General features: G+C 43.7%; 1 protein-coding gene across 2 annotated transcripts in view; it reads left to right on the forward strand.

Annotated features, from left to right (window-relative positions):
• SEC23B (SEC23 homolog B, COPII coat complex component) overlaps positions 1-26702 on the forward strand; it is a 53586-nt gene that overhangs the window by 5844 nt on the left and 21040 nt on the right. For both annotated transcript variants that reach the window (XM_054468175.2, XM_054468176.2), the window contains exons 4-12: positions 2324-2410; positions 10746-10982; positions 11264-11349; positions 12451-12595; positions 13034-13192; positions 14148-14263; positions 17342-17465; positions 19334-19414; positions 22334-22423. In XM_054468175.2, coding sequence (XP_054324150.1) covers positions 2324-2410; positions 10746-10982; positions 11264-11349; positions 12451-12595; positions 13034-13192; positions 14148-14263; positions 17342-17465; positions 19334-19414; positions 22334-22423 — 1125 coding nt within the window. The remainder of the gene's footprint in view (positions 1-2323; positions 2411-10745; positions 10983-11263; positions 11350-12450; positions 12596-13033; positions 13193-14147; positions 14264-17341; positions 17466-19333; positions 19415-22333; positions 22424-26702) is intronic.

Raw genomic sequence — 26702 nt, forward strand, 5'->3', positions numbered from 1 at the left:
AACAGAGCAAGAGTGTCAAAAAAAAAAAAAAAAAGTAACTGTGCCTGTAGTGGAAATGTTCTAAAACTGGATTGTGGTAATTATTGCACAACTGTACGTTTTCTAAAAATCATTGACTTGTATACTTAAAATGAGTGAATTTTATGTTACGTAAACTATACCTCAATAAAGTTGTTAGAAAAAATTTGTGTCCAGCATAGTGTACACTGTTCTAACAGATCTTAAGCTCTTCGCATGCATTTGTTCATATATTTGATCGTGATTACAATTACTCATTCTCAGATACAGCACATAAGTCTAGTGATGAAGAGGACAGTGTACAATTGATGACTGACCATAGGTTCAGAAACTATAAGCAGATGTCATTTAAAATATATCTTCGTGAGAGATTCAGAAGTATATAGAAATCTTAAAAGCATTTCTGCTCCCTATTACATTTAGGATTAATGTCTTTAATATAATTTATTATAGAAATTGTAAGGCAGGGTAGCATAGTGGCTAAAGAGCCGGAGATGTGTAGCCAGACTGCCTGGGTTTGGCTCTCAGATCTACCACTTATTTCCTGTGTAACTTTGGGTGGGTCACTTAACTGCCTGTGCCTCAACTTCCTTGTCTTTAAAATTAGGATGATAGGATAGTATACCTATAGTCACTTCATGAGATTATTGTGAGAATTAAACTGAGTTAATGAGTATAAAGGACTTAGAACAGTGCTTGACACATGGTAAGTGCCATATAAGTATTTGGTATTATTATTCTTACCTAAGATTGTCACCTGCCAGTTTACAAGTATGACCTGCAAGTCTATGTGTCCTAAGTGGAAATAATCTTTTGTAACCTTCCTAGCTGGACAGTGTGGGGGTTTTCTAGCTCTAAATGAATGTAGAGCTGGAAGACGGAGGGATCAGGGTGATCTCCATCTCCTTTGCTCCCTTCTGTGCAGCTGGCTGACTGGGTGGGTGAACAGGGCCTCTCCAGGTTGCTGGGAGGTGGCTGGTGTGTCTGTAGTCATAGATCGAGCTTTTCCCTGCTGGGAGCTGCAGTCAGTGGGCAGTCATGGCCAGGATGAGGCTAGAGTCTTCTGCTGGCTCTGACTGAGATTCCTGCTGGGGCTCACATGCTCAGTTGTACCCTTCTCTCCCAACCAGAGGCCCCTAAAGGTGCTTGTCAGCTGCTCAGCAGCACTTGCATTTGGTCACTCTGAGGTCACTGGCCTGGAGTGATAATCTACTCACTTTGGGGAGATGCACCTCAACTTGTATTTTTAATGTAAAGCTAAAGACTATTTGGATTATAAGCCAACCCACAAGCTGTGAATTTAAAACATTTGCAGAGAGTTTTAAAAACAAAAGAAAATGCCTGTGGCATTATGTTGACTGGAAAAAACAAGTTCCACATTGTATATATGGGATGTTCTCAACTGTGCTTAAGTCTGGAAGGAAATCTGCCAGGAGGTTGACAGTAGCTGCCTCTAGGTGATAGGATTTTGGGGGGTTTTTCCTCCCTTGTTTGCTTCTATTTTCCTGGACTTGCCAATTTTTCTACATTCTATATGTATTACTTTATTGATAATAGCCAAAATAATAAACCTAAATAAAGTCTTTGGCTTTATTTAGACTATTGACTATTGATGAGATAGGTGAAATCTCAGCCTTTAATTTGTGGGACAAAAGTTAAGAAATGGTTTTCATTTGTGTGTTTTTGGCTAGGCATGGTGGCTTATGCCTGTAATCCCAGCACTTTGGGAGACTGAGGGGAGAAAATCACTTGAAGCCAGGAGTTCAAGACCAGCCTGGGCAACATAAAGTGTGCTTTTAAACATTTAGAAGTTACAATAGCTTAAAACTGCTCTAAAAAATATTTTTTAAGAAGATAGAAATGATATAAATATAAGGCAGAGTTACAAGTTTTAAATGCTGATTTTTATGTTTTTGTAACGTGTCCTGTATTTTGTGCTTTCAGAATAAATATGTGGTCATTACCATTTTTTTTCTTCTTTTTTGAGACAGAGTCTCGCTCTCTTTCCCAGGCTGAAGTGCAGTGGCGCAATCATGGCTCACTGCAGCCTTAACCTCCTGGGCTCAAGTGATCCTCCTACCTCAGCCTTCTGAGTAGCTGGGACTACAGGTGCGAGCCACCACGCCCAACTAATTTTTTTACTTCTTGTATACAGACAGGGTCTCACAGTGTTGCCCGAGCTAGTCTGGAGCTCCTGAGCTCAAGTGTTCCTCTCGTCTTGGCATCATTATCATTTTTACACATGGAAAATAAAAAGTGTAATACAGATATGTCAACCCTAATAAAACTGTTTCCTTCTTTTCAGTTTCCTCCAGCTTATGGAGGCATATCTGAGGTGAATCAGCCTGCCGAATTGATGCCCCAATTTTCTACAATTGAGTACGTGATACAGGTAATTTCTTTGTTGTGCATTTAATGAGCAATGTTAAATACTGAATTTCTCTTGAAATCCTTTGTCTTCCATGTCTCTTACCTGGGCAGGGGACTTAAAGCTGTGAGGGCAGCAGGATCCTGACCGTTAGGTTTGATGTGTGTGCATCTACTGACATTGTTTTCAAGTCCTGACATTATAGAAGGCTACTAAAAAGGTAAAACTGATTAAATTCCAAACCTGTTCTCTGTAGCCTTCTTCATTGCAGTTGATGGTACTCCATCATCTAGTTGTTTAGCTTCAGAACCTTAGACTTATCCTTGACCTCTCTCTTTCATGTTCCATATCTAATTCACTGGAAAATCCCATTGGCTCTATATTCGAAATTTATCCAGAATCCACCCACTTTCCCTTCCCTACTACCAACTGCCCTGGGCCAGCCACTGCTTCTTACTTGAATCTCCTAATTGTTCTCCCTAATGTTACCATTGCCTATTTATACATTATTCTTCACCCAGCAGCCAAAGTAATTTTTTTTTTTTTTTTTTTTACAAATTGTATTTATTCAGTGAGGAAAGTTTGTTTTGCTTTCAAATATTGGCCTTTGTGAATAATGCTTCAATGAATATAGCTGTTCAAATAACTTTACCCATATGTTGGAGGTTTGCATTTCTGCTACATTGTGTTTTATTGGAAAACTTGTCTGTCTTTATGCCAGAACCAAACTGTTTTTATTACTGTAGCTTTGTAATGTGCTTTGAAATTAGAAAAGGTGACATTGTTTCTTTTTTTAAACATTTTTGGGCTCTTTATTGTCCTTTGAGATTCCATATAATTTGTTGGTTACTTTTTCTATTTCTAAAAAAAAAAATTGTTAATTGAAAAGGGATTGCATTGAATCTCTGGTTCACTAGGTAGCGTGAACATCTTCACAATATTAAGTCTTACAACCCTTGAACATGAGCATGCTCAAAAGTGAGTTTAATTTCCATATATATGTTGATATTTTTGCTTTCTTCTGTTATTGATTTCCAGTTTTATTCCATTTTTATCAGAAATAATTATCTCATGGGTCCATGTGAAGAGACCACCAAACAGGCTTTGTGTGAGCAGCAAGGTTCTTTATTTCACCTGGGTGCAGGCAGGCTGAGTCCGAAAAAGGAGTCAGCAAAGGGTGGTGGATTATCATTAGTTCTTATAGGTTTTGGGATAGGCGGTGGAGTTACAAGCAATGTTTTGCAGGCAGGAGGTAGATCTCACAAAATACGTTCTCAAGGGTGGGGAGAATTACAAAGACCCTTCTTAAGAGTAGGGGAGATTACAAAGTACATTGATCAGTTAGGGTGGGGCAGAAACAAATCACAGGTGGAATGTCATGAGTTAAGGCTATTTTTACTTCTTTTGTGGATTTTCGGTTGCTTCAGGCCATCTGGATATATACGTGTAGGTCATAGGGGATATGATGGCTTGGCTTGGGCTCAGAGGCCTGACATGCCTGTGTTGTTATATTAATAAGAAAAGCAAAACAAAATAGTGAAGTGTTAGAGCGGTGAAAAAATTTTGGGGGTGGTATGGAGAGATTAATGGGCGATGTTTCTCAGGACTGCTTCTAGCGGGATTAGGGGCAGTGTGGGAACCTACAGTGGGAGAGATTCAACTGAAGAAAGATTTTGGGGTAAGGGATGATATTGTGGGGTTGTTAGAAGGAGCATTTGTTGTATGGAATTATTGGTGATGGCCTGGATGTGGCTTTCTATGAATTGAGAAACTAAATGAAAGACCCAAGGTCCAAATAAGAGAAGGAGAAAAACAGGTATTAAAGGACTAAGAATTGGGAGGACCCAGGACATCCAATTAGAGAGTGTCCAAGGGGGTTCAGTGTAATTACTTGTTTGGTTGGTGAGTTTTTGGGCTCTATTCTTGACAGAGTCCTTTTTGTTAAGTTGGAGACTGAGCTTGGTGAGATGTGTTTCTAAAAGACCATTAGTCTGTTCTACCTTTCCTGAAGATTGAGGATGGTAAGGGGTATGAAGGTTTCACTGAATACCAAGAGCCTGAAAAACTGTTTGGGTGATTTGGCTAATAAAGGCCGGTCCGTTATCGGACTATATAGAGGTGGGAATGCCAAACTGAGGAATCATGTCTGACAAAAGGGAAAAAATGACCGCAGTGGCCTTCTCAGACCCTGTGGGAAAGGTCTCTACCCATCCAGTGAAAGTGTCTACCTAGACCAAGAGGTATTTTAGTTTCCTGACTCGGGGCATGTGAGTAAAGTCAATTTGCCAGTCCTGGGCAGGGGCAAATCCCTGAGCTTGATGTGTAGGGAAGGGAGGGGGCCTCAACAATCCCTGAGGAGTAGTGGATAGCAGATGGAACACTGAGAAGTGATTTCCTTGAGGATAGATTTCCACGATGGAAAGGAAATGAGAGGTTTTAAGAGGCAGGCTAATGGCTTGTAACCTACATGGAAGAGATTATGAAATGACAACAGAATAGAAAGGGCCTGTGAGGCTGGAAGGAGTTGTTTTTTTTTTTTTTTTTTGTCTAAGAACCATCTGCCTTGAGTGGAGAGGGATTGATAGGTGGAAACTTCAGTGGGAGAGTAAACAGGAGTGACCAATGAGAAGGAGAAAAACTGGCCATGAGGGACACAAGTTGGAATGCTAGCTGCTTCTTTAGCTACCTTATCAGCAGAAGCGTTGCTCTGGGTGATGGGATCTGATGCCTTTTGGTGGCCCTTGCAGTGTATGACTCCAGCTTCCTTTGGAAGTAAAGTGGCCTTTAGAAGAGTTTTTATTAAAGAGGCATTAATGATGGAGGACCCTGGTGTAGTGATTGTCTTTCTGCCTATATAACAGCATGGTGGTGCAGGATATGGAAGGCATATTTAGAGTCAGTATAATTATTGACGCGTAATTCCTTTGCAAGAGTGAGGGCTCGAGTTAAGGCAATGAGTTCAGCTTGCTGAGAGGTAGTGGAGCGGGGCAGAGCGGTAGCCTCAATGATAGATGTGGAAGATACTATAGCATAGCCTGCCTTTGCTGGTGTGTGGCAATTAGGCATGGTGGAACTGCCATCAATAAACCAGGTGTGATCAGGGTGAGGAACAGGAAAGAAGGAAATATGGGGAAATGGAGTGAATGTCAGGTGGATCAGAGAGATACAGTCATGCAGGTCAGGTGTGGTGTCAGGAATAATGTGGGAGGCCGGATTGAAGTCCGGGCCAGGAACAATGGTAACTGTGGGAGACTCAACAAAGAGTGAGTACAGCTGAAGGAGCCGGGGAGCAGAAAGTATATGTGTCAGGTGTGAGGAAGAAAATAGATTTTGGAAGTTATGAGAACTGTAGAGAGTGAGTTGAGCATAGTTTGTGATTTTGAGGGCCTTTAAAAGTATTAGGGCGGCAGTGGCTGCCGCACGGAGACATGATGGCCAGCCTAAAACAGTAAGGTCAAGTTGTTTGGACAAAAAGGCTACAGGGCACGGTCCCGGTCCTTGTGTAAGAATTCCGACTATACAGCCCTGCACTTAGGCTGTGTGTAATGAAAAGGGTTGGGATGAGTTAGGGAGAGCTAGGGTGGGGGCAGTCTCTAAAGCTGTCTTCAAGGAACAGAAAGAGGAGTGGGGAAAGGATTTAGGATCTATGCGGTCAGCTAGGTTTGCTTTTGTGAATTTATATAATGGTTTAGTCAGGATGGTAAAACTAGGTTTCCAAAGGCAGAAGTACCTAACCATGACTAGGAAAGAAAGGAGTTGTTTTGTAGAAGAGATTGGGGTTTGGGAGATTAGTCAGACACGGTCAGCAGGGAGAGCATGTGTGTTTTCATGAAGAATTATGCCGAGATAGGTAATAGATGAGGAAAAAATTTGAGCTTGACAGAAGTAATGGGGGCTATTCGCGAAGCCTTGCGGCAGTAGAGCCCAGGTAATTTGCTGAGCCTGATGGGTGTCAGGGTCAGTCCAAGTGAAAGCGAAGAGAGGCTGGGATGAAGGGTGCAAAGGAATAGAAAAGAAAGCATGTTTGAGATCCAGAACAGAATAATGGGTTGTGGAGGGAGGTATTGAGGATAGGAGAGTATATGGGTTTGGCACCACGGGATGGATAGGCAAAACAATTTGGTTGATAAGGCACAGATCCTGAACTAACCTATAAGGCTTGTCCGGTTTTTGGACAGGTAAAATGGGGGGATTGTAAGGAGAGTTTATAGGCTTTAAAAGGCCATGCTATAACAATCGAGTGATAACAGGCTTTAATCCGTTTAAAGCATGCCATGGGATGGGATATTGGCATTGAGTGGGGTAAGAGTGATTAGGTTTTAATGGGATAGTAATGGGCGTGTGATTGGTTGCCAGAGAGAGAGTAGAGGTATCCCATACTTGTGGATTAAGGTTGGGGGATACAAGAGGAGGATGCGAAGGAGGCTTTGAACTGGGGAAAACGGTGGGAATGAGGTGTGGCTGTAGCCTAGGAATAGTCAGGGAAGCAGATAATTTAGTTAAAATGTCTCGACCTAATAAGGGAGCTGGGCAGGTGGGGATAACTAAAAAGGAGTGCATTAAAGAATGTTGTCCAAGTTGGCACCAGAGTTGGGGAGTTTTAAGAGGTTTAGCAGCCTGGCCGTCAATACCCACAACGGTTATGGAGGCAAGGGAAACAGGCCCTTGAAAAGAAGGTAATGTGGCATGGGTGGCCTCCGTATTGATTAAGAAGGGGACGGACTTACTCTCCACTGTAAGAGTTACCCAAAGCTCAGCGTCCGTGATGGTCTAGGTGGCTTCTGAGGTGATCAGGCAGTGTCCATCTTCAGCCGCTAAGCTGAGAAGATCTGGGAAGGAGTCAGAGATCCTTGGGCCAGAGTTCCAGGGGCTCTGGGAGTGGCTGCCAGGTGAGTTGAACAGTCCGATTTTCAGTGGGGTCCCGCACAGATGGGACACGACTTAGGAGGAATCCCGGGCTGCGGGCATTCCTTGTTCCAGTGGCCAGATTTCTGGCACTTAAAGCAAGCTCCTGGGGGAGGAGGTTCTGGAGAAACCCCTGGCAGCTATGGTTTAGGCATTTGGAGTTCTTGTGTGCTGGAGATGTGGCTGGGGTTTGTCTCACAGTGGAGGCAAGGAATTGCAACTCAGAAATAACATTGCTACTTGGCTGCCTCTACTTTATTACTGTACACCTTGAAGGTGACGTTAACTAAGTCCTGTTGTGGGGTTTAAGGGCCAGAATCTAATTTTTGGAGCTTTTTCTAATGTCAGGAGTGGATTGGGTAATAAAATGCATGTTGAGAATAAGACGGCCTTCCTCTGGGGGCCTTCCTCTGGGGTCTAGGACAGTAAAGCGTCTAAGGGTTGTTGCCAAACGGGCCATGAACTGGGCTGGGTTTTTATATTTGATGAAAAAGAGCCTAAATGCTAACTGATTTGGGAGAGGTCAGATAAAGAAAAAAGGAGCATTAAACTTGACTATGCCTTTAGCTCCAGCCACCTCTTTAAGAGGAAATTGTTGGGCAGGTCGGGAGGGCTAGTCATGGAACGAAACTGTAAGCCAGACCAGGTGTGAGGAGGGGAGGTGATAGAAAGATTATAGGGTAGGGGAGCATAGGCTGAGGAAGAATTGGGACCTGGCTTGGCCTGGTAAGGAGCAGCCTGGGGAGAAGGGGAGAGGTCAGATGAGTCCGTAGAAAAGGATTCAAAGGACTCAGAGCTTGGGGTGGAGACTGAAGGAACAGACAGGAGAGAAAGAAGAGAGATTTGGGACGAGTCGCATTGGGAGCAGAGACTAGGGGACCAATGTGTAAAAGAATGCCTGGACGTCAGGCACCTCAGACCATTTGCCCATTTTACAGCAAGAATTATTTAGATCTTGTAGGATGGAGAAATCAAAAGTGCCGTTTTCTGGCCATTTAGAATCATTGTCAAGTTTGTACTGGGGCCAAGCAGTGTTGCAAAAGAAAATAAGATGCTTAGATTTTAGGTCAGGTGAGAGTTGAAGAGGTTTTAAGTTCTTGAGAACACAGGTTAAGGGAGAAGAAGGGGAATGGAGGGCGGAAGTTTGCCCATAGTGAAGGAGGTAAGTTTAAAGAGAAGGATAGAGACACGGAGTAGGGGGTGGGGAGCAGCCCTGGGCTGCAATGTGGGTGAGCAGCCAAAGCAGGAGTCCCTACAATTGACTTGTCACCAAGGGAATGTGGGTGAATGACCAAGGCAGGCGTCCCTGTGGAGATCAGACACCAATGGAATGTGGGTGAATAATCAGGCAGGCGTCCCCACAATGATTAAACGCCAAGGGAAGGCTGTCTTCCTGAGTCTGTGACTGGCGCTGGAGTTTTGGGTCCACGGATAAAATGTGTCTCCTTTGTCTCTACTAGAGAGGAAAAAGAACTGGAATTGGAAGGACAGGGAGATTGAAGGGTAGCAAGAGAGGCTGGAGAAGAGAGTGAAAAGACCGCTTACCCGATTTGAAATTGGTGAAATGTTCCCTGGGCTGGTTGGTCCGAGGACCTGAGGTCGTAGGCGGATCTCTTCACAGAGTGAGGGTGAGGACATGGGACTGGTCTCCTGAAGGAGTCCCTCTGACCCGGGTCTTTGGCACCAAATATCTCACATGTTCGTGTGAAGAGACCACCAAACAGGCTTTGTGTGAGCAACAAGGCTGTTTATTTTACCTGGGTGCAGGCGGGCTGAGTCCAAAAAAGGAGTCAGCCCACAGTAATTCCTTAAAAACAAATCGGCCGGGCGCGGTGGCTCACGCCCATAATCCCAGCACTTTGAGGGGCCGAGGCAGGTGGATCACGAGGTCAGGAGATCGAGACCATCCTGGCTAACACAGTGAAACCCTGTCTCTACTAAAAATACAAAAAAATTTAAAAATTAGCTGGGTATGCTGGTGGGTGCCTATAGTCCCAGCTACTCAGGAGGCTGAGGCAGGAGGATAGTGTGAACCCGGGAGGCGGAACTTGCAGTGAGCTGAGATCGTGCCGCTGCACTCCAGCCTGGGTGACAGAGCGAGACTCCGTCTCAAAAAAAAAAAAAAAAAAAAATCATGTTACTTCTCTGTTCAGAAAACCCCAGTGGTGAAAGTGGCTTTCCTTTACCCAGAGTAAAAGACAGTTTTCAAAGCCCCACGTGTTACCACTCCAACCCCAGTATCTGCTAGTGTCCTCGTTCAGCCCAGTGGGCCTCCTTGACTCTCCTTGAATGTGCTAACACTCCTGCTTGAGGACCTTTGCTCTAGCTTTTCCCTGAGGCTGGAGCTCTCCCCTGTATCTGTGGTGCTCCTTCCCTCTCTTCCCTCAGGCTTTGCTCAAACATTACTTTCTTTTTCTTTCTGTTTCTTTCTTTCCTTTCTTTTTTTAGACATAGCCTCACTCTGCCACCCAGGCTGGAGTGCAGTGGCACGATCTCAGCTCACTGCAACCTCTGCCTCCTGGGTTCAAGCAATTCTCCTGCCTTAGCCTCCCAAGTAGCTGGGATTACAGGCGAACCCCACTATGCCTGGCTAATTTTTGTATTTGTAGTAGAGATGGGGTTTCACCATGTTGGCCAGGCTGGTCTTGAACTCCTGACCTCGTGTTCCACCCACCTTGGCCTCTCAAAATGCTGGGATTCAGGCATGAGCCACTGTGCCTGGCCCTCTTTTTCTTTTTTTTTTTTAAGATGGGTCTTGCTCTGTTTTCCAGGCTGGTATGTAGTGGCGCAACCATAGCTTACTGCAGCCTCAAATTCCTGGGCTTAAGGGATCCTCCTGCCTCCACCTCCTGAGTAGCTGGGACCATAGGCGTGTGCCATCATGCCCAACGAATTTTTTAATTTTTATATTTTTTTTTGTTAGAGACAGGGTCTCGCCATGTTGGCAGCCTGGTCTTGAACTCCTGTGCTTAAGCAATCCTGCCATCTTAGCCTCCCAAAGTGCTGGGATTACAGGCATGAACCTAGCTCATATGCTACTTTCTAAATGAGGCTGCCCTGACTTCTCTGTTTAACAGTTGACTCTGCCCTCTGCCTCTCCTCCTGGTGTTTGCAGTCCCCCTTAACCTCTCCATTCCAGAAAGTTTGCTCCTTGAGGCAGGTAGAAGTCTTTGTTTTTTCTGTTCACTGTGTGTCCCAGGACCTGGAACAATGTCTAGCATGTAGGAGGTATTAAAAAATGTTGGCTAAGTTGTTGGATACAAATAGTTTTTATGTTTAGTTTGATTTAATAGAATCTAAGTCATTTAATAAGTTAGAGCTTTGTATAGATGTCCTTATCTCCTAAAACTAAATACAGATGAAGACTTACGATTTTCATACCTAATTTGCCTTAAAAAGTGCTGGTTAAGTCTATTTGTATATTGATCATTATACTGTTTTTCTTTGCCCAAAGCGAGGTGCTCAGTCCCCTCTGATCTTTCTCTATGTGGTTGACACATGCCTGGAGGAAGATGACCTTCAAGCACTCAAAGAGTCCCTGCAGATGTCCCTGAGTCTTCTTCCTCCAGATGCTCTGGTGGGTCTGATCACATTTGGAAGGATGGTGCAGGTTCATGAGCTAAGCTGTGAAGGAATCTCCAAAAGTTATGTCTTCCGAGGGACCAAGGATTTAACTGCAAAGCAAATACAGGTTTGTACCTTACTTGTACAGGAGCAGAAACAAGGACTTTTTTCTTAAAGGAGACTGGGGTCTCTTTAAATGAGCCTGTAGCCCAGGCTGGAGTTCAGTGGTGTGATCATGGCTCCCTGTAGCCTTGAATTCCTGGGCTCAAGCCATTGGCCCACCTCAGCCTCATGAGTAGGTGGGACTAGAGGCACATGCCACCACACCCAGCTGAGGACATTTCTTAAAAATTAGTCATTCACTTTTAGTGTCATTGGAAATGAATCTTTTTGGCTTTTTTTTTTAAGGATATGTTGGGCCTGACCAAGCCAGCCATGCCCATGCAGCAAGCACGACCTGCGCAACCACAGGAGCACCCTTTTGCTTCAAGCAGGTGAGATCCCAACGTGGAGTGTTACACGTACTGTGATGGACATGCAGATGATCGATGGGAGTAAGGGAAGAAAAATATTAGAACTTGTATTTTCTTACTATTAGAGAAAAGGATAAATGATTAAGCCTAATCAATATTCAGTGTTTCGTCAAAAAGGTTTTGAGACCACTGTGCTCAATTGCTGTTTTTAGACATTCCACATCTATTGTCCTTTTTGATGCTTAAGTAAAACTGGAAAAACTGAAAAGACTTCTGTCATGTGTGCTCAAACATACTTATGACTGGGTATTCACTTCACTCAGCCCACTGAGTGCCTGGGGCTGCCCTAGACTGAGCTAACAAGCTCGATAAAATGCATTGCCCAATATGCTGAAGACAACCTCTTACTCTCCAGGCTTAAGAGAAGCACAGATTAGAATGATGAAGAATGGGCTGGGTGCGGTGGCTCACGCCTGTAATCCCAGCACTTTGGGAGGCCAAGGCGGGCAGATCACGAGGTCAGGAGATCGAGACCATCCTGGCTAACATGGTGAAACCCTGTCTCTACTAAAAATACAAACAATTAGCCGGGCGCGGTGGCGGGTGCCTGTAGTCCCAGCTACTCGGGAGGCTGAGGCAGGAGAATGGCGCGAACCTGGGAGGTGGAGCTTGCAGTGAGCCGAGATCGGGCCACTGCACTCCAGCCTGGGTGACAGAGCGAGACTCCGTCTCAAAAAAAAAAAAATTAAATTAAATTAAAAAAAAAAAAAGAATGATGAAGATTGTCCATGTAAATGGACCTCACGTAGACTGAACTCGTGTTAGGCATGTCCTTAGGATTTTTTTGCTGCCTAAAAATTAGTTAAACTGAATTGCTCCTTTTCAAGACAATTTTTTTTCCATGCAACATATGTAAATTGCTAAGTACTGGGCTTTATATTCCTCAATAAAACTGCTTTAAATTGTTTTGTGTTAGTAGAGAGATAGCTTTGAAGAAAAAAATTACCAGTCATTTACTACTATGAATAATTATCTTGAAGAGCAGTAATTATGTGGCATCTAGTGTTGAAGACCAGAGTACTTTATTCAATCTGGGTTGATGTGTCTGTTAAAATCTTGCAGATTTCTGCAACCTGTTCACAAGATTGATATGAACCTCACTGATCTTCTTGGGGAGCTACAGAGGGACCCATGGCCAGTAACTCAGGGGAAGAGACCTTTGCGATCCACTGGTGTGGCTTTGTCCATTGCTGTTGGCTTGCTGGAGGTAATTTAAAATTTACCAGGACCTCTCAAATCATACAAATTTGCTCTCAGAAAATATATTTGTTGGCTTTGTTTGAAAATCACTTGTGATCTAAGTCAACCCTCTGTGTTAATGTATCAGAAAGCATTTGAGGCATCATTATCATTCATGTTGAGGGAGCCCCTCAACATTTTGAAAATGCCAAAAGTTTTCATTGAAAAACTAAGAATTAGAGCAATAGGGAGCACTCACAGCGAATTAATAAAAGTGTGCAAACCCATAAGGTTGGAAGAAGGCAAGTGCTGCTTTTCTGCATTATCATCTGTATTATTCTGCAGTATCACCACTTTTTAGAACAGCTGGAGAGAATGCATCTTTGGAGTATTTCTATTGGGAAACTGAAACCATACTCAAAGGTGGGGCTGTATACTTCTAACATGCTGCCATTCGCTATTTTAGGGCACTTTTCCAAACACGGGAGCCAGGATCATGCTGTTTACTGGAGGGCCCCCTACCCAAGGGCCTGGCATGGTGGTTGGAGATGAATTAAAGATTCCTATTCGTTCTTGGCATGATATTGAGAAAGATAATGCACGATTCATGAAAAAGGCAACCAAGGTAGGTGCTCTTGGTTACGGGCTGTAATTCTGAAAGCCCACTGTCAGGTTTGGGCTGCTTTGGAGTGACAGCTACTTTGCCAAGGTCATGTGTCATGGTCAGCAAGACGCTGTTTCAGAGACAATTTTCCAATCTTAGCTGCTGTTAAATTATCGCTCCTACTTTCAGACCTTAATTAGCATGGGTGGCCTTAAAACTACTCAAAGTGTTCTGAGATTGAAAACTATATTTTTATTTTATTCAGATATTTTTGAAAAGTATTTCCAGGCCGGGCCCGGTGGCTCACGGCTGTAATCCCAGCACTTGGGGAGGCCGAGGTGGGCAGATCACTTCAGGTCAGGAGGTCAAGGCCAGCCTAGCCAACATGGTGAAACCCTATCTCTACTAAAAATACAAAATTTAAGCCAGGCGTGGTGACTCACGCCTGTAGTCCCAGCACTTTGGGATGGCAAGGCAGGCGGATCACTTGACATCAGGAGTTCAAGATGAGTCTTGCCAACATGGCGAAACCCCTGTCTGTACTAAAAATACAAAAATTAGCTGGGCATGGTGGCATGTGCCTGTAATTTCAGCTACTCGGGAGGCTGAGGCACAAGAATCCGTTGAACCTGGGAGGCAGAGGTTACAGTGAGCTGAGATCATGCCACTGCACTCCAGCCTGGGTGATGGAGTGAGACTGTCTCAAAAAATAAATAAAAATACAAAAATTTGCTGGGGATAGTGGCGCACGCTTTTAATCCCAGCTACTTGGGAGGCTGAGGCAGGATGATCACTTGAACCTGGGAGGTGGAGATTGCACCACTGCACTCTAGCCTGGGCAACAGAGACTCTGTCACAAAAAGAGAAAAGAAAATGATTTACATATTTTTATATTTGATTACCTCCTTCGGTATATTCAGGCATACCGTGGGAATAATGTCACTGTTTCCTAAAGATAGCTTTCCTCTCTTCACAGCACTATGAGATGCTTGCTAATCGAACAGCTGCAAATGGTCACTGCATTGATATTTATGCTTGTGCCCTTGATCAAACTGGACTTCTGGAGATGAAGTGTTGTGCAAATCTCACTGGGTATGTTGACAGCGAAAACCTGGGTAGAGTGACAGGTTATTTTAAGGAAAGAGAAATTAGTGATGGAGCCATAGGAATGGGCAAGGCCAACTTAGAGAAGTTTTCAGGTAGCTCTGGGCTATGGTTTCAGTGACTGGGGAGGGCCTGTGGGCTCCTTGGAGAGGGAAGTAGTGATTAGTAGGAGGGCTCAAGAGTTAACTACAAACAAGTCGTTTCAGAGTAACTTCATTTGTTCCTTAGAGTTGTTAACACTTTTACAGAGACCAGGCCAGGAAAGCAAGCAGCATGGACTATCTGGCTTTCATCAGGGCACTTTTTGAGAATTGGGGAAAACAGGGTCTGAATGCTGAAACAACTAGGAGAAACCTGGCTAAGTGGCCATACTTTGTGGCTGACTCCAAGTGCCCTCAGCCTAGAGGTTGTACTGACTCAAAACCTAAGTCAGTATTGTATTCACAGACCAGAGTGTGGAGCAGTGGTTCTCAACATGTGGTGGTGTCCAAAAGATTTGCAGCCTTAGGGGCTCCTGGGAACTGATTGGAATTGTATATTTCTAGGCCTTACCCAGACCTCCTGAATTGGAAACCCCAGGAATGCAGCTCTCTAGGAGATTCTGGGGCACGTGAAAGTGTAGGAACCACTGATGAGCACTGGTCTGCAGCTGGCTACGTATTGTTATCACCAAGGGAACTTTAAAAACTACACTTTCTTTAGGTCTTGTCCTCAGAGATTCTGATTTAATTAGCATGAGGTACAGCCTGGGCATCAGCATTTTAAAAGTTTCTCCCATGAGTCTAACATAACATAGAGCTGAGTTTGAGAACCATGCAGCATCTTGAGCCTCACTTTAGACCTGAATCAGAACCTGCATTTGAACAATATCCCAGGTGATTTGCATGCACAGAAGTTGGAGAAGCATCATAGAGCTGTGGAATGGGCCTGAGAGTCTGCATTTCTAACAACCCCACAGGTGATGCTGCTGGTCCCCAGTGAGTAAAAGGAATAGAAGGTAGAACCGGAATCAGTTGGAGTTGTCCTAGAAAGCAGCAGATGAGTTAGGTGATAGAATTAGGGTCCCAAATGATACTGATGTAGCTATCTCAAGTAATCCACATTTAATAGTATGAATTCCTACCAGGGCCTTCCAGAAGTTCTGACTCAGAATGTCCATAGAAAAGCTTTAGTGTATTTGTGAACATCCCTTAAATTGTATGCTAGAGTTTGTGTGAATTTTTTCTGTGAAGAGTTACCATCTGTTGCACACATGTGTTAGTATAGCTCAAGGTGAGCCAACAGTGTGGGATGACTTCCAGCAAAGGCAAGGTGATCCTAGGCTGCGCTATAGGAGGAGATTATCTTCAGGGAAGACCATATGCTTGGTTTCTTTGGTGCTAGTCACACCTTATCCAAATACATTGTCTTCTGTTCTGAGCATTGCAATTTCAAGGGGCAATAGGAGATGAATTGGAGATGTTTGAAGAAGAGCAGTGGTGGAGAGTCCTGGAAACTGTCATGTGAGGAATGATTGAAGTAGCTGGAAAAGATTAAGCTGAAGACACATGGGGGTGTGAGAACTGTATTCAGCAGTTGAGGGACTTTCCTGTGAAGGAAGCTGATTTTTTCTGTATGTGACCCAAGAGTGGAACTAGAACCAAACGAGTGGGTGGAAGCTGCTGGCAAATGAAATTTCACTCAATATCAAGAAGGGCCTTTCTTAACAGAGCTGTTCAAACACAGAATGGACAGCTCAGGGAGGAAGCTCCCAATGCTGGAGGAGTTCAAGCCTAGTCTGGATGTAACTTGGCAGGTATTTTGCAGAGGGGTTGGTTGAGTGTTAGTATTAGAGTTGTGTGAATGTCACAGAAAACCCAAAATAAGTTTATTTCTCTGGCGGTAAGCAGCCCGGGGCTAGTATGTTGCTTTCATCGTCATTAGGGGCTGAGGCTCCTACTAAGCTGCTCTACCACCATTCATATGCCATCTGTGGCTCAAGACAGTTGCTGGAGCTCTAGCCATTTACAGCAGCAGGAAGGAGGAAAGGTCAGAGAAGGATTGCTCTTCCTGGAGGAACACACTCCACATATAAAGGACACAGCAATAGTCAGAACTCACATGTCAACAGAGGCACATGGCCATAGGCAAGGCAGGCTGGAAAATGTCATTGTTCCAGGAAACTAAGGAAGAGGTAGATATTTGGTGCCAAAGAGCTGACTCCTCACTAGACGGTTCAGACACTCTGAGATGGCCGGACCAGATGATCTTTCTTGTGTTCTTCAAGATTCTGAGATACTGTTTTATGAATGACGTTTGGAGGCATAACTTACGTCAAGCTGTGCTTCTTTGTCCAAATGCATGAAATGCTGACATTTTGCACAATGTTTTCCTCTAACTTCAGTAAGGGATTAATATTAATACCCATGAGTTGGAAAAAATAATTCTTGTAAAGTCAAGAATTCAGTGTTTTGAGGCAGTAAATTAACCTGAAAAGGATTTCCCACAGGCCTGGGTATTTTCCCATACCAAAGAACTGTGAGGAATTAGAGCTGTTCTTAAGGCTTCTGTTTAATGCTTTAGAAGTAGTTTCTTTGCTAAGTCTGAATTTAACATGCTGGTTTTTATTTTTTAAATTTATTTTATTATTTATTTACTTATTATTATTTTTTTGTTTTGAGAAGCAGTTTTGCTCTGTCGCCCAGGCTGGAGTGCAGTGGTCTGATCTCGGCTCACTGCAACCTCTGCCTCCTGGGTTCAAGTGATTCTCTTGCCTCAGCCTCCTGAGTAGCTGGGATTGTGGCTACTAATCTTTGTGTTTTTAGCAGAGATGGGGTTTCATGATGTTGGCTAGGCTGGTCTTGAACTCCTGACCGCAAGTGATCCGCCCTCCTCGGCCTCCCAAAGTGCTGGGATTACAGGCGTGAACCACTGTGCCCGGCCTGTTTTTTATATTTAAATTAATCAGTAGCACCTTTGGGGACCTGGTTTCTTTTTTTCTTTAAATTATTTTTGTAAACACTGAGGGAGCATCTGAATGGCTTTCAATCTTCCTAATATTCACTTGATTTTTTTCTTCTTACCTAGAGGCTACATGGTAATGGGAGATTCTTTCAACACTTCTCTCTTCAAGCAGACATTCCAAAGAATCTTTACTAAAGATTTTAATGGAGATTTCCGAATGGCATTTGGTGCTACTTTGGACGTAAAGGTACAGTAGACTTTTTTTGTTTTTTTGATGTGGACTCACTGTACTGCCCAGGCTGGTCTTAAACTCCTGGCCTCAGGCAATTTTCCCGCCTCAGTGTCCTAAAGTGCTGGGATTACGAGGCATGAGCCACTGTACCTGGCCATACTTTTAAAACTTCAGTGGAATTATAGTGTTCTTACTTTTTCAATCAATATCCAGACTTCTGGCAACCTCCACCTGCTGGACACGGGCATGTAAAAGCCAATTAAAAGGATCTCAACCAAATGGCTATTAAAAGCATGTTATTCACTTTATCCCTTTGCTTCTTGAGGATGACCTATATATTTATTTATGTTCTAAGTAACGAGCTGCCTGGTTCCCCCGCAGGCTTTGCTCCACCCTGCTTCAAGGCAGTAGGAGATAGAAGAGGAAGTAGGGTGGGTGTTATGAGCAGCACTGTGGCCTGAGGACAGGGGCAGCCACACGGTGGTCTGCGTCCACCCAGCCATCAGCATCGCTCACTGCATTGCACAGAGCTGTGGTTATGTTTAATGCCTTCTTAAAGAATAGCCAGAGTGCTCTAAAATAGACAGCATTGGGCCAGGCATGGTGGCTCATGCTTGTAATCCCAGCACTTTGGGAGGCCGAGGCGGGCGGATCACCTGAGGTTGGGAGTTCAAGACCAGCCTGACCAACAGGGAGAAACCTCGTCTCTCCTAAAAATACAAAACTAGCCGGGTGTGGTGGCACATGCCTGTAGCCCAAGCTACTTGGGAGGCTGAGGCAGGAGAATGGCTTGTACGTAGGAGGCGGAGGTTGCGGTGAGCCAAAATCCTGCCATTGCACTCTAGCCGTGGCAACAAGAGTGAAACTGTCTCAAAAAAAAAAAAAAAGACAGCATTGTGAGATTTTTTTTCTTTTTTTTTTTCTCCACGTAGGGACTCATGACCCTGATACAGCTGATTCTAAGTCATTGAGAAAGCATTAAAAGAGGGTGTTAGGCTAGGCATGATGGCTCACGTCTGTAATCCCAGCACTTTGGGAGGCCAAGGTGGGGTGATTGCATGAGCTTTGGAATTACAGACTAGCCTGGGCAACATAGCAAGACCCTGTGTCTACAAATGATTTTTTAAAAAAAAATTAACCTCATGTGGTGGCGCACACCTGTGGGTCCAGCTACTCAGGAGGCTGAGGTGGGAAAATCACATGTGCCCAGGAGTTTGAGGCTGCAGTGAGCTATGATCATGCCACTGCACTCAGCCTGGGCAACAGAGTTGCCAGTTGGCGTGGCAGGTAGGGGGCCGTCATTAGAAGATACGATTGGAATTATTACTTGGAGAATTAGAGATAATTATTAAATCATCTAGGTTAGACTTTAAACCATAATCTTAAATGTTTGAGGGTTTTCTTTTAAAGATGGACTTTTGAAATCACATTTTAAAAATCTAAGTATGTTGGCCTTGTCATTATATTGGAGTTCATGAATTAAGTATTTTTAAAGCAGCAGAAAACAGTATGTTCTCTGATTAGGAATATGCAAATAATTATGGGTATACATGAATGTGAATATATTCATACAAGGGATTGGAAAAGAATGTAGTATTGTTAGACTTGTTATCTACATGTACAGTAATTTCAAAGTTTAAAAAGTAAGTTGTGAGAGTTGAAAATACTCATGTTTCAAGTGTTTCTAAGGGTGGATTTTATTAAAGTTCTAATCACAGTGGCTGAGGAAAAGTTTGTAGGACTAAGCAGTTATGATCCCTGTGGAGTTTTCTCTTGGCAGAATAGTAGTGTTATATTTTCCCTCTAAGCTTTCATTGTGGCCATGATGAGAGCAGGGTGGATTGAAGTGATCTTTAACTTTACACTGTCACATTTTGTTATAGACCTCTCGGGAACTGAAGATTGCAGGAGCCATTGGTCCATGCGTATCTCTGAATGTGAAAGGACCGTGTGTGTCAGAAAATGTAAGGAAAACAACTCCATCACCCTCATCTCCTGCCCTGGATTTAACCCGTCAGAAGTGTCAGAGCATGATGATCTCACATGTGTCACCTGTTGGATGTGTCTGCAGTGACAGGAGAAGGGCTAACCCTCATTGATGACTGTACTTGGAGAGGTGGTTTTATTCCATCTGTTCATCCAAAGGGTTAGAGAGAAGGAAACTGAGACTCAGAAAGGTTCAGTGTTTTCCTCAGGGTCAGAACTGACATGAAGGAGTTAGAGCTCAAGTGCCCCTGACTCCACCGCCCATGGTCGTTGTGCCAAAGCCACGGCATGCTGTTCAGCACAAGGCAAACATTCAGCACAGTCCTTCCAGAGTAAGCCTATTGCTCATTGCCCTTAGAGGTGATATGTTTGTCTCACTCAGCTAATAACAAGCCTTTTACAACAGAGACCACCATGAGTTGCTGTGGAAGTGGGTGACACTGCTGTGTGTGCAGACATCTGTTTTCTCTAGTAATAGTTTTTGAGAACAGTTTAGTTATCACTTGGGATGAGCGGCTTTGCTTATTGTCCGCTTCCTCTGATTATACTTTACTTGCTAGGAGGCAAACCATTTGGTTTGGCAAGGCCTCTCTAAGGTGGTCCTGGGCTGGGGTTACACAGTCATGTTCTTCCCTCATTGTCATCGTCAATGGGAGGGTAGACCATAGAGCCGGATGTGGATCCAAGGTGCAGGTTTACACCCCGCACCTGGCCCAAGCAAAGGACTTATTTGCTCTGTGATTCAGTATCCTTATCTGGCAAATGGGGATAATAACAGTGCCCACTCTACAGCATTGTTAGGAAGTTTAAATGAGCTGGTTCAGGTGAAGCAGTTAGTGCCTGGCACACTGGAAGTGTGGGTCTTCTTTCATGTTGTCAGCAACAAACGTTCTTGGGTGACCACATAAATTAAACTTTTGTTGAGCTTGGGAGAGGCAAGGTGATTTGAGAGCATATTCCTGTAGCCTTCTGAGTGAGGCAAATTGCTGCCCTAAGCCCATCTGATGAGTCATTCATTACCCCCAGAGTACTAAGGGGCTTGTACCCCTATTTCCTGGCTGCCTTGTTATAAAATATTTTTCATGGACTTAAAATCTGCCTGCTGAAGGCTTCTTGAAGTAGTTTAAGAAGGTATTTTTATGAATTAGTACAAACTAATTAATATTTCTAGTAGAATTCAGCCGTGAAAGTTGTGTTTGGGGAATGAGGATGCAAAGAATAGGAAAATACAATTTTCAGACATACTGAGAAGTTTAAAAGAGTATGATGAATTTCTATATACCTACCATTTAGTCATTGATTGTTAATATTTTGCCATAATTGCTCTGTTGTCTTGTTTGACACATTTGCTTTATCTGATTTTCATTTATTTGCCACATTTGATTTATCAACTTTTTTTTTGCCGACCTTTGAAAATAATTTGCAGATATCATGACAGTCCTTAAGCACTTCAGTATGCATCTTCTAAAAATAAGGATGTTCTCCTACCACGATGTCATTATCAAACTTAAGAAAATAATAATTTCCTAATATCTAGTTCATATTTTTTGCCAAATTTCCCCCCAAATGCCCTTTGTAGCTGTTTTTACCCCAACTGGCATTGCATTTGATATTATAGCCTTTGTGAAGTGAGAGTTAGGGTTAAAAGTGTGTTTACATTCAGGCGAAGCCTTTTTGCCAAGCATTCTTCCTGGGCAGTGTGTACTTTATGCTTGTGTCACATCCAGAGGCACTATGTCTGCTGTCCCATGTTAGATGTGCTGAGTTAGATCGCTTGGTGATGGTGGTGACTGCCCCACTGCCTTTCTGCCGTAAGGGAACACTTCCCCCTTTGCCATTAGCAGGCAATCTTTTGAATGAGAGTGTGTAGCACAATATGAAAATCTTGTTTGCCAACAGCCTAATGGTTTTTAGCATCCATTGATCTTCATGCAAATCAGTTTATTTCTTTGGGGATTATAAAATGGTCATTTCCTAATTGTCTTTATCGTTTCTCCAATAAAGGCATCTAAAGAGCAAATGTTTAAGTAAGGAATTTGTGTATCAGTGAGAAAATGATATTTTGGAGCTCTAGAGGAGCCATCATGGGTCTGGTGCTTAGAATGGGGTTAGCGAGGCAAGAATGGGAGGCATGAACGCTCCTTTGACTTCTTTGCCTTTTTCCTGAGCACAGCTCTTCACTTTCCAGCAGATAGTAAACACCTGCATCCTTTAGAAAAGGCCACTACAAGGAAGGTGAACTCCTATGAATCCATCTATCTCATTATCTAGCTTAGGGAGTACTGACAGAACAGAGTGCATCCTCTCCACTCTTCACCTTAGAGCTGCTGTGTGATTTCACTTTAAGAGTCTTTTTAAGAGTCTGACTTGATTGATTATTTGTGGATTTCAGTGTTATATACCACGTAGAGACACCCCCCGACACACCCACCCCGCCACGCACACACATAATATATGTGTAAACCCAGAACGATGGGTCACACCTGTAATCCCAACACTTTGGGAGGCTGAGGCGGGAGGATTGCTTGAACCCAGGAAGTCAAGGCTGCAGTGAGCTGTGATTGTGTCACGGCACTCCAGCCTGGGCAACAGAGTGAGAGACCATCTCAAAATAAATAAACATAAATAACATATATGTATAGTATATATGATGTAATAAAAGTTGGTCAGAATGTCAATATAAAAAGCTTAATTTTAAGTTGTAAATGTAAATGTTAAGCCTTCATCTGGTCTGCAGTTGTTCTCTTTTCAGGGGAAGGTTTTATTTCAACTTAAATGTTCTCCTAAAAGAAGATACTCTAAGTAGCCTGCCCTGCTCAGTCAGTACTTTTCATTAGCGATTAACCATAGGGATGGTTTTCTGGTTTTGCTTTTTAAATTCCTCTTCCCACCCCTAGGAGCTTGGTGTTGGTGGCACGAGTCAGTGGAAAATCTGTGGCCTAGATCCTACATCTACACTTGGCATCTATTTTGAAGTTGTCAATCAGGTGAGTTGGATTTCTTCACATGTCTTCACGTCTTAGTGTCCTGTTTTGTGATTTATCTCAAACCAGTGGTCTCTGGTTACTTTCTTCACAAACCGATATTCCTTGGGTATTGTATTAGGCCTGATGATAGTCAGGCATGACCTTTTCTTATTTATTCCTTCAAGGGTTTAGTCGGAGTCAGGCAGCAAATTACTTTTGTCCCTGTATTGTTGAACTGATAAGGTCATTAGAAGTGTAATGGATTTTACCGGTCATCATAATGTTGAATTTTTGAGTGCATGGGTTGTTTCCCTAATATTTTATTATGAAAAATTCCAAACATACAGAAAAAAGAATTGTACAGTGAACACGTACTACCTAGGTGAACCCATCAACTTGATTCTGTAATTAACATTTTACTCTACTGGCATACCTTGGAAATACTGTGGGTTCAGTTCCAGACTACCACAATAAAGTGAATATTGCAATAAAGCAAGTCACGTGAATATTTTGGTTTCCTATTGCATATAAAAGTTATGTTTGCACTATAGTATGTTAAGTGTTAAATAGCATTATGTCTTTGAAAACATTGTTCATTCTTGGATTAAAAAAATACTTTACAGTTGACCCTTGAGTAGTGTTGGGGTGCTGACACTGCATAGTTAAAAATCCACATATAACGGCTGGGTGCGATGGCTCACGCCTGCAATCCCAGCACTTTAGGAGGCCGAGGCGGGCAGATCACGAGGTCAGGAGATCGAGACCATCCTGGCTAATACGGTGAAACCCCGTCTCTACTAAAAATACAAAAAATTAGCCAGGCGTGTTGGTGGGCGCCTGTAGTCCCAGCTACTCGGGAGGCTGAGGCAGGAGAATGGCGTGAACCCAGGAGGCGGAGCTTGCAGTGAGCCGAGATGGCGCCAGTGCACTCCAGCCTAAGTGACAGAGTGAGACACCGTCTCAAAAAAAAAAAAAAAATCCACATATAACTGTAACTCCCCCAAAACTTAACTACTAGTAGCCCACTGTTGACTGGGAATCTGACTGATAACAGTTGATTAACAAATATTTTGTAAGTAATATATATTATATCCTATATTCTTACAATAAAGTAAGCTAGAGAAAAGAGAATGTTATTAAGAAAATCATAAGGTAAGGAAAGTATATTTACTATTTGTTAAGTGGAAATGAACATCACAAAGTCTTCATACTCTCATCTTCATGTTCAGTAGGCTGAGGAGGAGGAGGAAGAGGAGGGCTTGGTCTTGCAGTCTTGGGTGGCAGAGGCAGAAGAAAATCCACATATAAGTGGACCGGTACAGTTCAAACCTGTGTTGCTCAAGGGTCAACTGTATTGCTAAAAAATGTTAATGCTCATCTGATCCTTCAGCGAGTCATAATCTTTTGCTGGTGAAAGGTCTTACATTGACATTGTTGGCTGCTGACTGATCAGGTGAGTAGTTGCTGAAGGCTGAGTGGCTGTGGCAGTTTCTTCTCTTTTTTTTTTTTTTTTTTAAATTAAGACAAAGTCTTGTTCTATCACCCAGGCATGATCTATCACCCAGGCACGATCTTGGCTCACTGCAACCTCCACCTCACAGGTTCAAGCCATTCTCCCACCCCAGCCTCCCGAGTAGCTAGGATTACAGGCGCCAGCCACCATGTCTGGCTAGTTTTTGTATTTTTAGTAGAGACAGGGTTTTGCCGCAATGGCCAGGCTGGTCTTGAACTGACCTCAAGTGATCTGCCTGCCTCAGCCTCCCAAAGTGTTGGAATTACAGGTGTGAGCCACTGCGCCCGGCCTGGGAATGTCTTTTTTTTTTGAGACGGGGTCTCACTCTGTACCCCAGGCTGGAGTGCAGTGGGTCATCTTGGCTCACTGCAAGCTTCGCCTCCTGGGTTCACGCCATTCTCCTGCCTCAGCCTCCCGAGTAGCTGGGACTACAGGCGCCCGCCACCACGCCCGGCTAATTTTTTTTTTTTTTGTATTTTTAGTAGAGATGGGGTTTCACCGTGTTAGCCAGGATGGTCTCGATCTCCTGACCTCGTGATCCGCCCGTCTCTGCCTCCCAAAGTGCTGAGATTACAGGCGTGAGCCACCGCGCCTGGCCAGAATTTCTTAAAATAAGGCAACAATGAAATTTGCTGCATCAGTCGACTCTTCCTTCCAGGAAAGATTTCTCTGTAGCATGCAGTGTTGTTTGATAGCTTTTTGCTCACAGTAGAACTTCTTTAAAAAATGGGATCTATTCTCTTAAACCTTGCTGCTGCTTTATCAACTAAGTTTATGTAATATTGTAAATCTTTTCGTGTCATTTCAACAATGTCACAGCATCTTCATGAGGAATAGATTCCATCTCAACAAACGACTTTCTTTGCTTATGCATAAGAAGCAACTCCATATCCATGAAAGTTTTATCATGAAATTGTAGCAATTCAGTCCCATCTTCAGGATCCACTTCATCTTTTTAGTAAAAAAAATAGGCCGGGCGTGATGGCTCACGCCTGTAATGCCAGCATTTTGGGAGGTTGAGGCAGGTGGATCACGAAGTCAGGAGTTCGAGACCGGCCTGAACAACACGGTGACACCCCGTTTCTACTAAAAGTACAAAAAAAAAGATTAGCCAGGTATGGTGGCGCACACCTGTAATCCCAGCTACTCAGGAGGCTGAGGCAGGAGAATTGCTTAAACCGAGTGATGGAGGTTGCAGTGAGCCGAGATTGCGCCACTGCACTCCAGCCTGGGAGACAGAGCGAGACTCCGTCTAAAAAAAAAAAAAAAAAGTCTGGGTGCGGTGGCTCACGTCTGTAATCCCAGCACTTTGGGAGGCCAGGGCAGGTGGATCACGAGGTCAAGACATTGAGACCATCCTGGCTAACATGGTGAAACCCCATCTCTACTAAAAATACAAAAACAAAATTAGCTGGGTGTGGTGGCGGGTGCCTGTAGTACCAGCTACTCTGGAGACTGAGGCAGGAGAATGGCGTGAACCCAGGAGGCAGAGCTTGCAGTGAGCCGATATGGCGCCACTGCACTCCAGCCTGGGCGACAGAGTGAGACTCTGTCTCAAAAAAAAAAAAAAGAGATGGGGTCTCTCTTTGTTACCCAGACTGGTCTCAAACTCCTGGGCTCAAGCCACCTTGGCCTCCCAAAGTGCTGGGATTACAGGCGTGAGCCACCACACCCAGCCAGGATCCACTTTTTTTTTTTTTGAGATGGAGTCTTGTTCTGTTGCTCAGGCTGGAGTGCAGTGGCACCATCTCAGCTCACTGCAACCTCTGCCTCCCGGGGTCAAGCAATTCTGCTGCCTCAGCCTTCTGAGTAGCTGGGATTACAGGTACCTGCCACCACACCCACCTAATTTTTGTATTTTTAGTAGAGACGGGGTTTCACCATGTTGTCCTGGCGGGTCTTGAACTCCTGACCTCAGGTGATCTGCCTGCCTCGGCCTCCCAAAGTGCTGGGATTACAGGCGTACGCCACCATGCCCAGCTGAGGATCCACTTCTAATTCTAGTTATCTTGCTGCTTCCACCACATGTTCAGTGACTTCCTCCACTGAAGTCTCAAACCTCTCAAAATTATCTGTAAGAATTGGAGTAAACTTCCAAACTCCTGTGAAAGTTGATATTTTGACCTCTTCCCATGAATGATGAGTGTTTCAATGACATGTAGAATGGCGAATCCTTTTCAGAAGATTCTTCATTTTCTTTGCCCAGATCCATCCCAGGAATCACTATGTATGGCAGCTATAGTCTTATGAAATGTGTTTCTTAAATAAGACTTGAAAGTCAAAATTTCTCCTTGATTCATGGGATGCAAATTGGATGTTGTGTTAGCAGGCATGAAAACATTTATCTCCTTTATATCTCTGTCAGAGCTCTTGAGTGACCAGGTGCATTGACAGTGAGCAGTAATATTTTGAAAGGAGTCTTTTTTTCCTGAGCAGCAGGTCTCAACAGTGGGCTTTAAATATTTAGTAAGCCATGCTGTACACAGATGTGCTGTCATCCAGGCTTTATTGTTCCTTTTGTAGAGCACAGGAAGCGTAGATTGAGCACAATTCTTAAGAGTCCTAGGATACTTGGAATGGTAAATGAGCATTGGCTTCAACTTAAAGTCACCAGCTGCCCGGGTGTGGTGGCTCACACCTGTAATCCTAGCACTTTGGGAGGCCAAGGTGGGTGGATCACTTGATCTCAGGAGCTCAAGACCAGCCTGGGCAATGTGGTGAGGCCTCATCTCTACCAAAAACACAAAAATTAGCCAGATGTGGTGGTGTACACCTGTAGTCCCAACT

Source organism: Pongo pygmaeus, chromosome 21, assembly GCF_028885625.2.
Source record: "Pongo pygmaeus isolate AG05252 chromosome 21, NHGRI_mPonPyg2-v2.0_pri, whole genome shotgun sequence".
NCBI classification, from domain to species: Eukaryota; Metazoa; Chordata; class Mammalia; order Primates; family Hominidae; genus Pongo; species Pongo pygmaeus.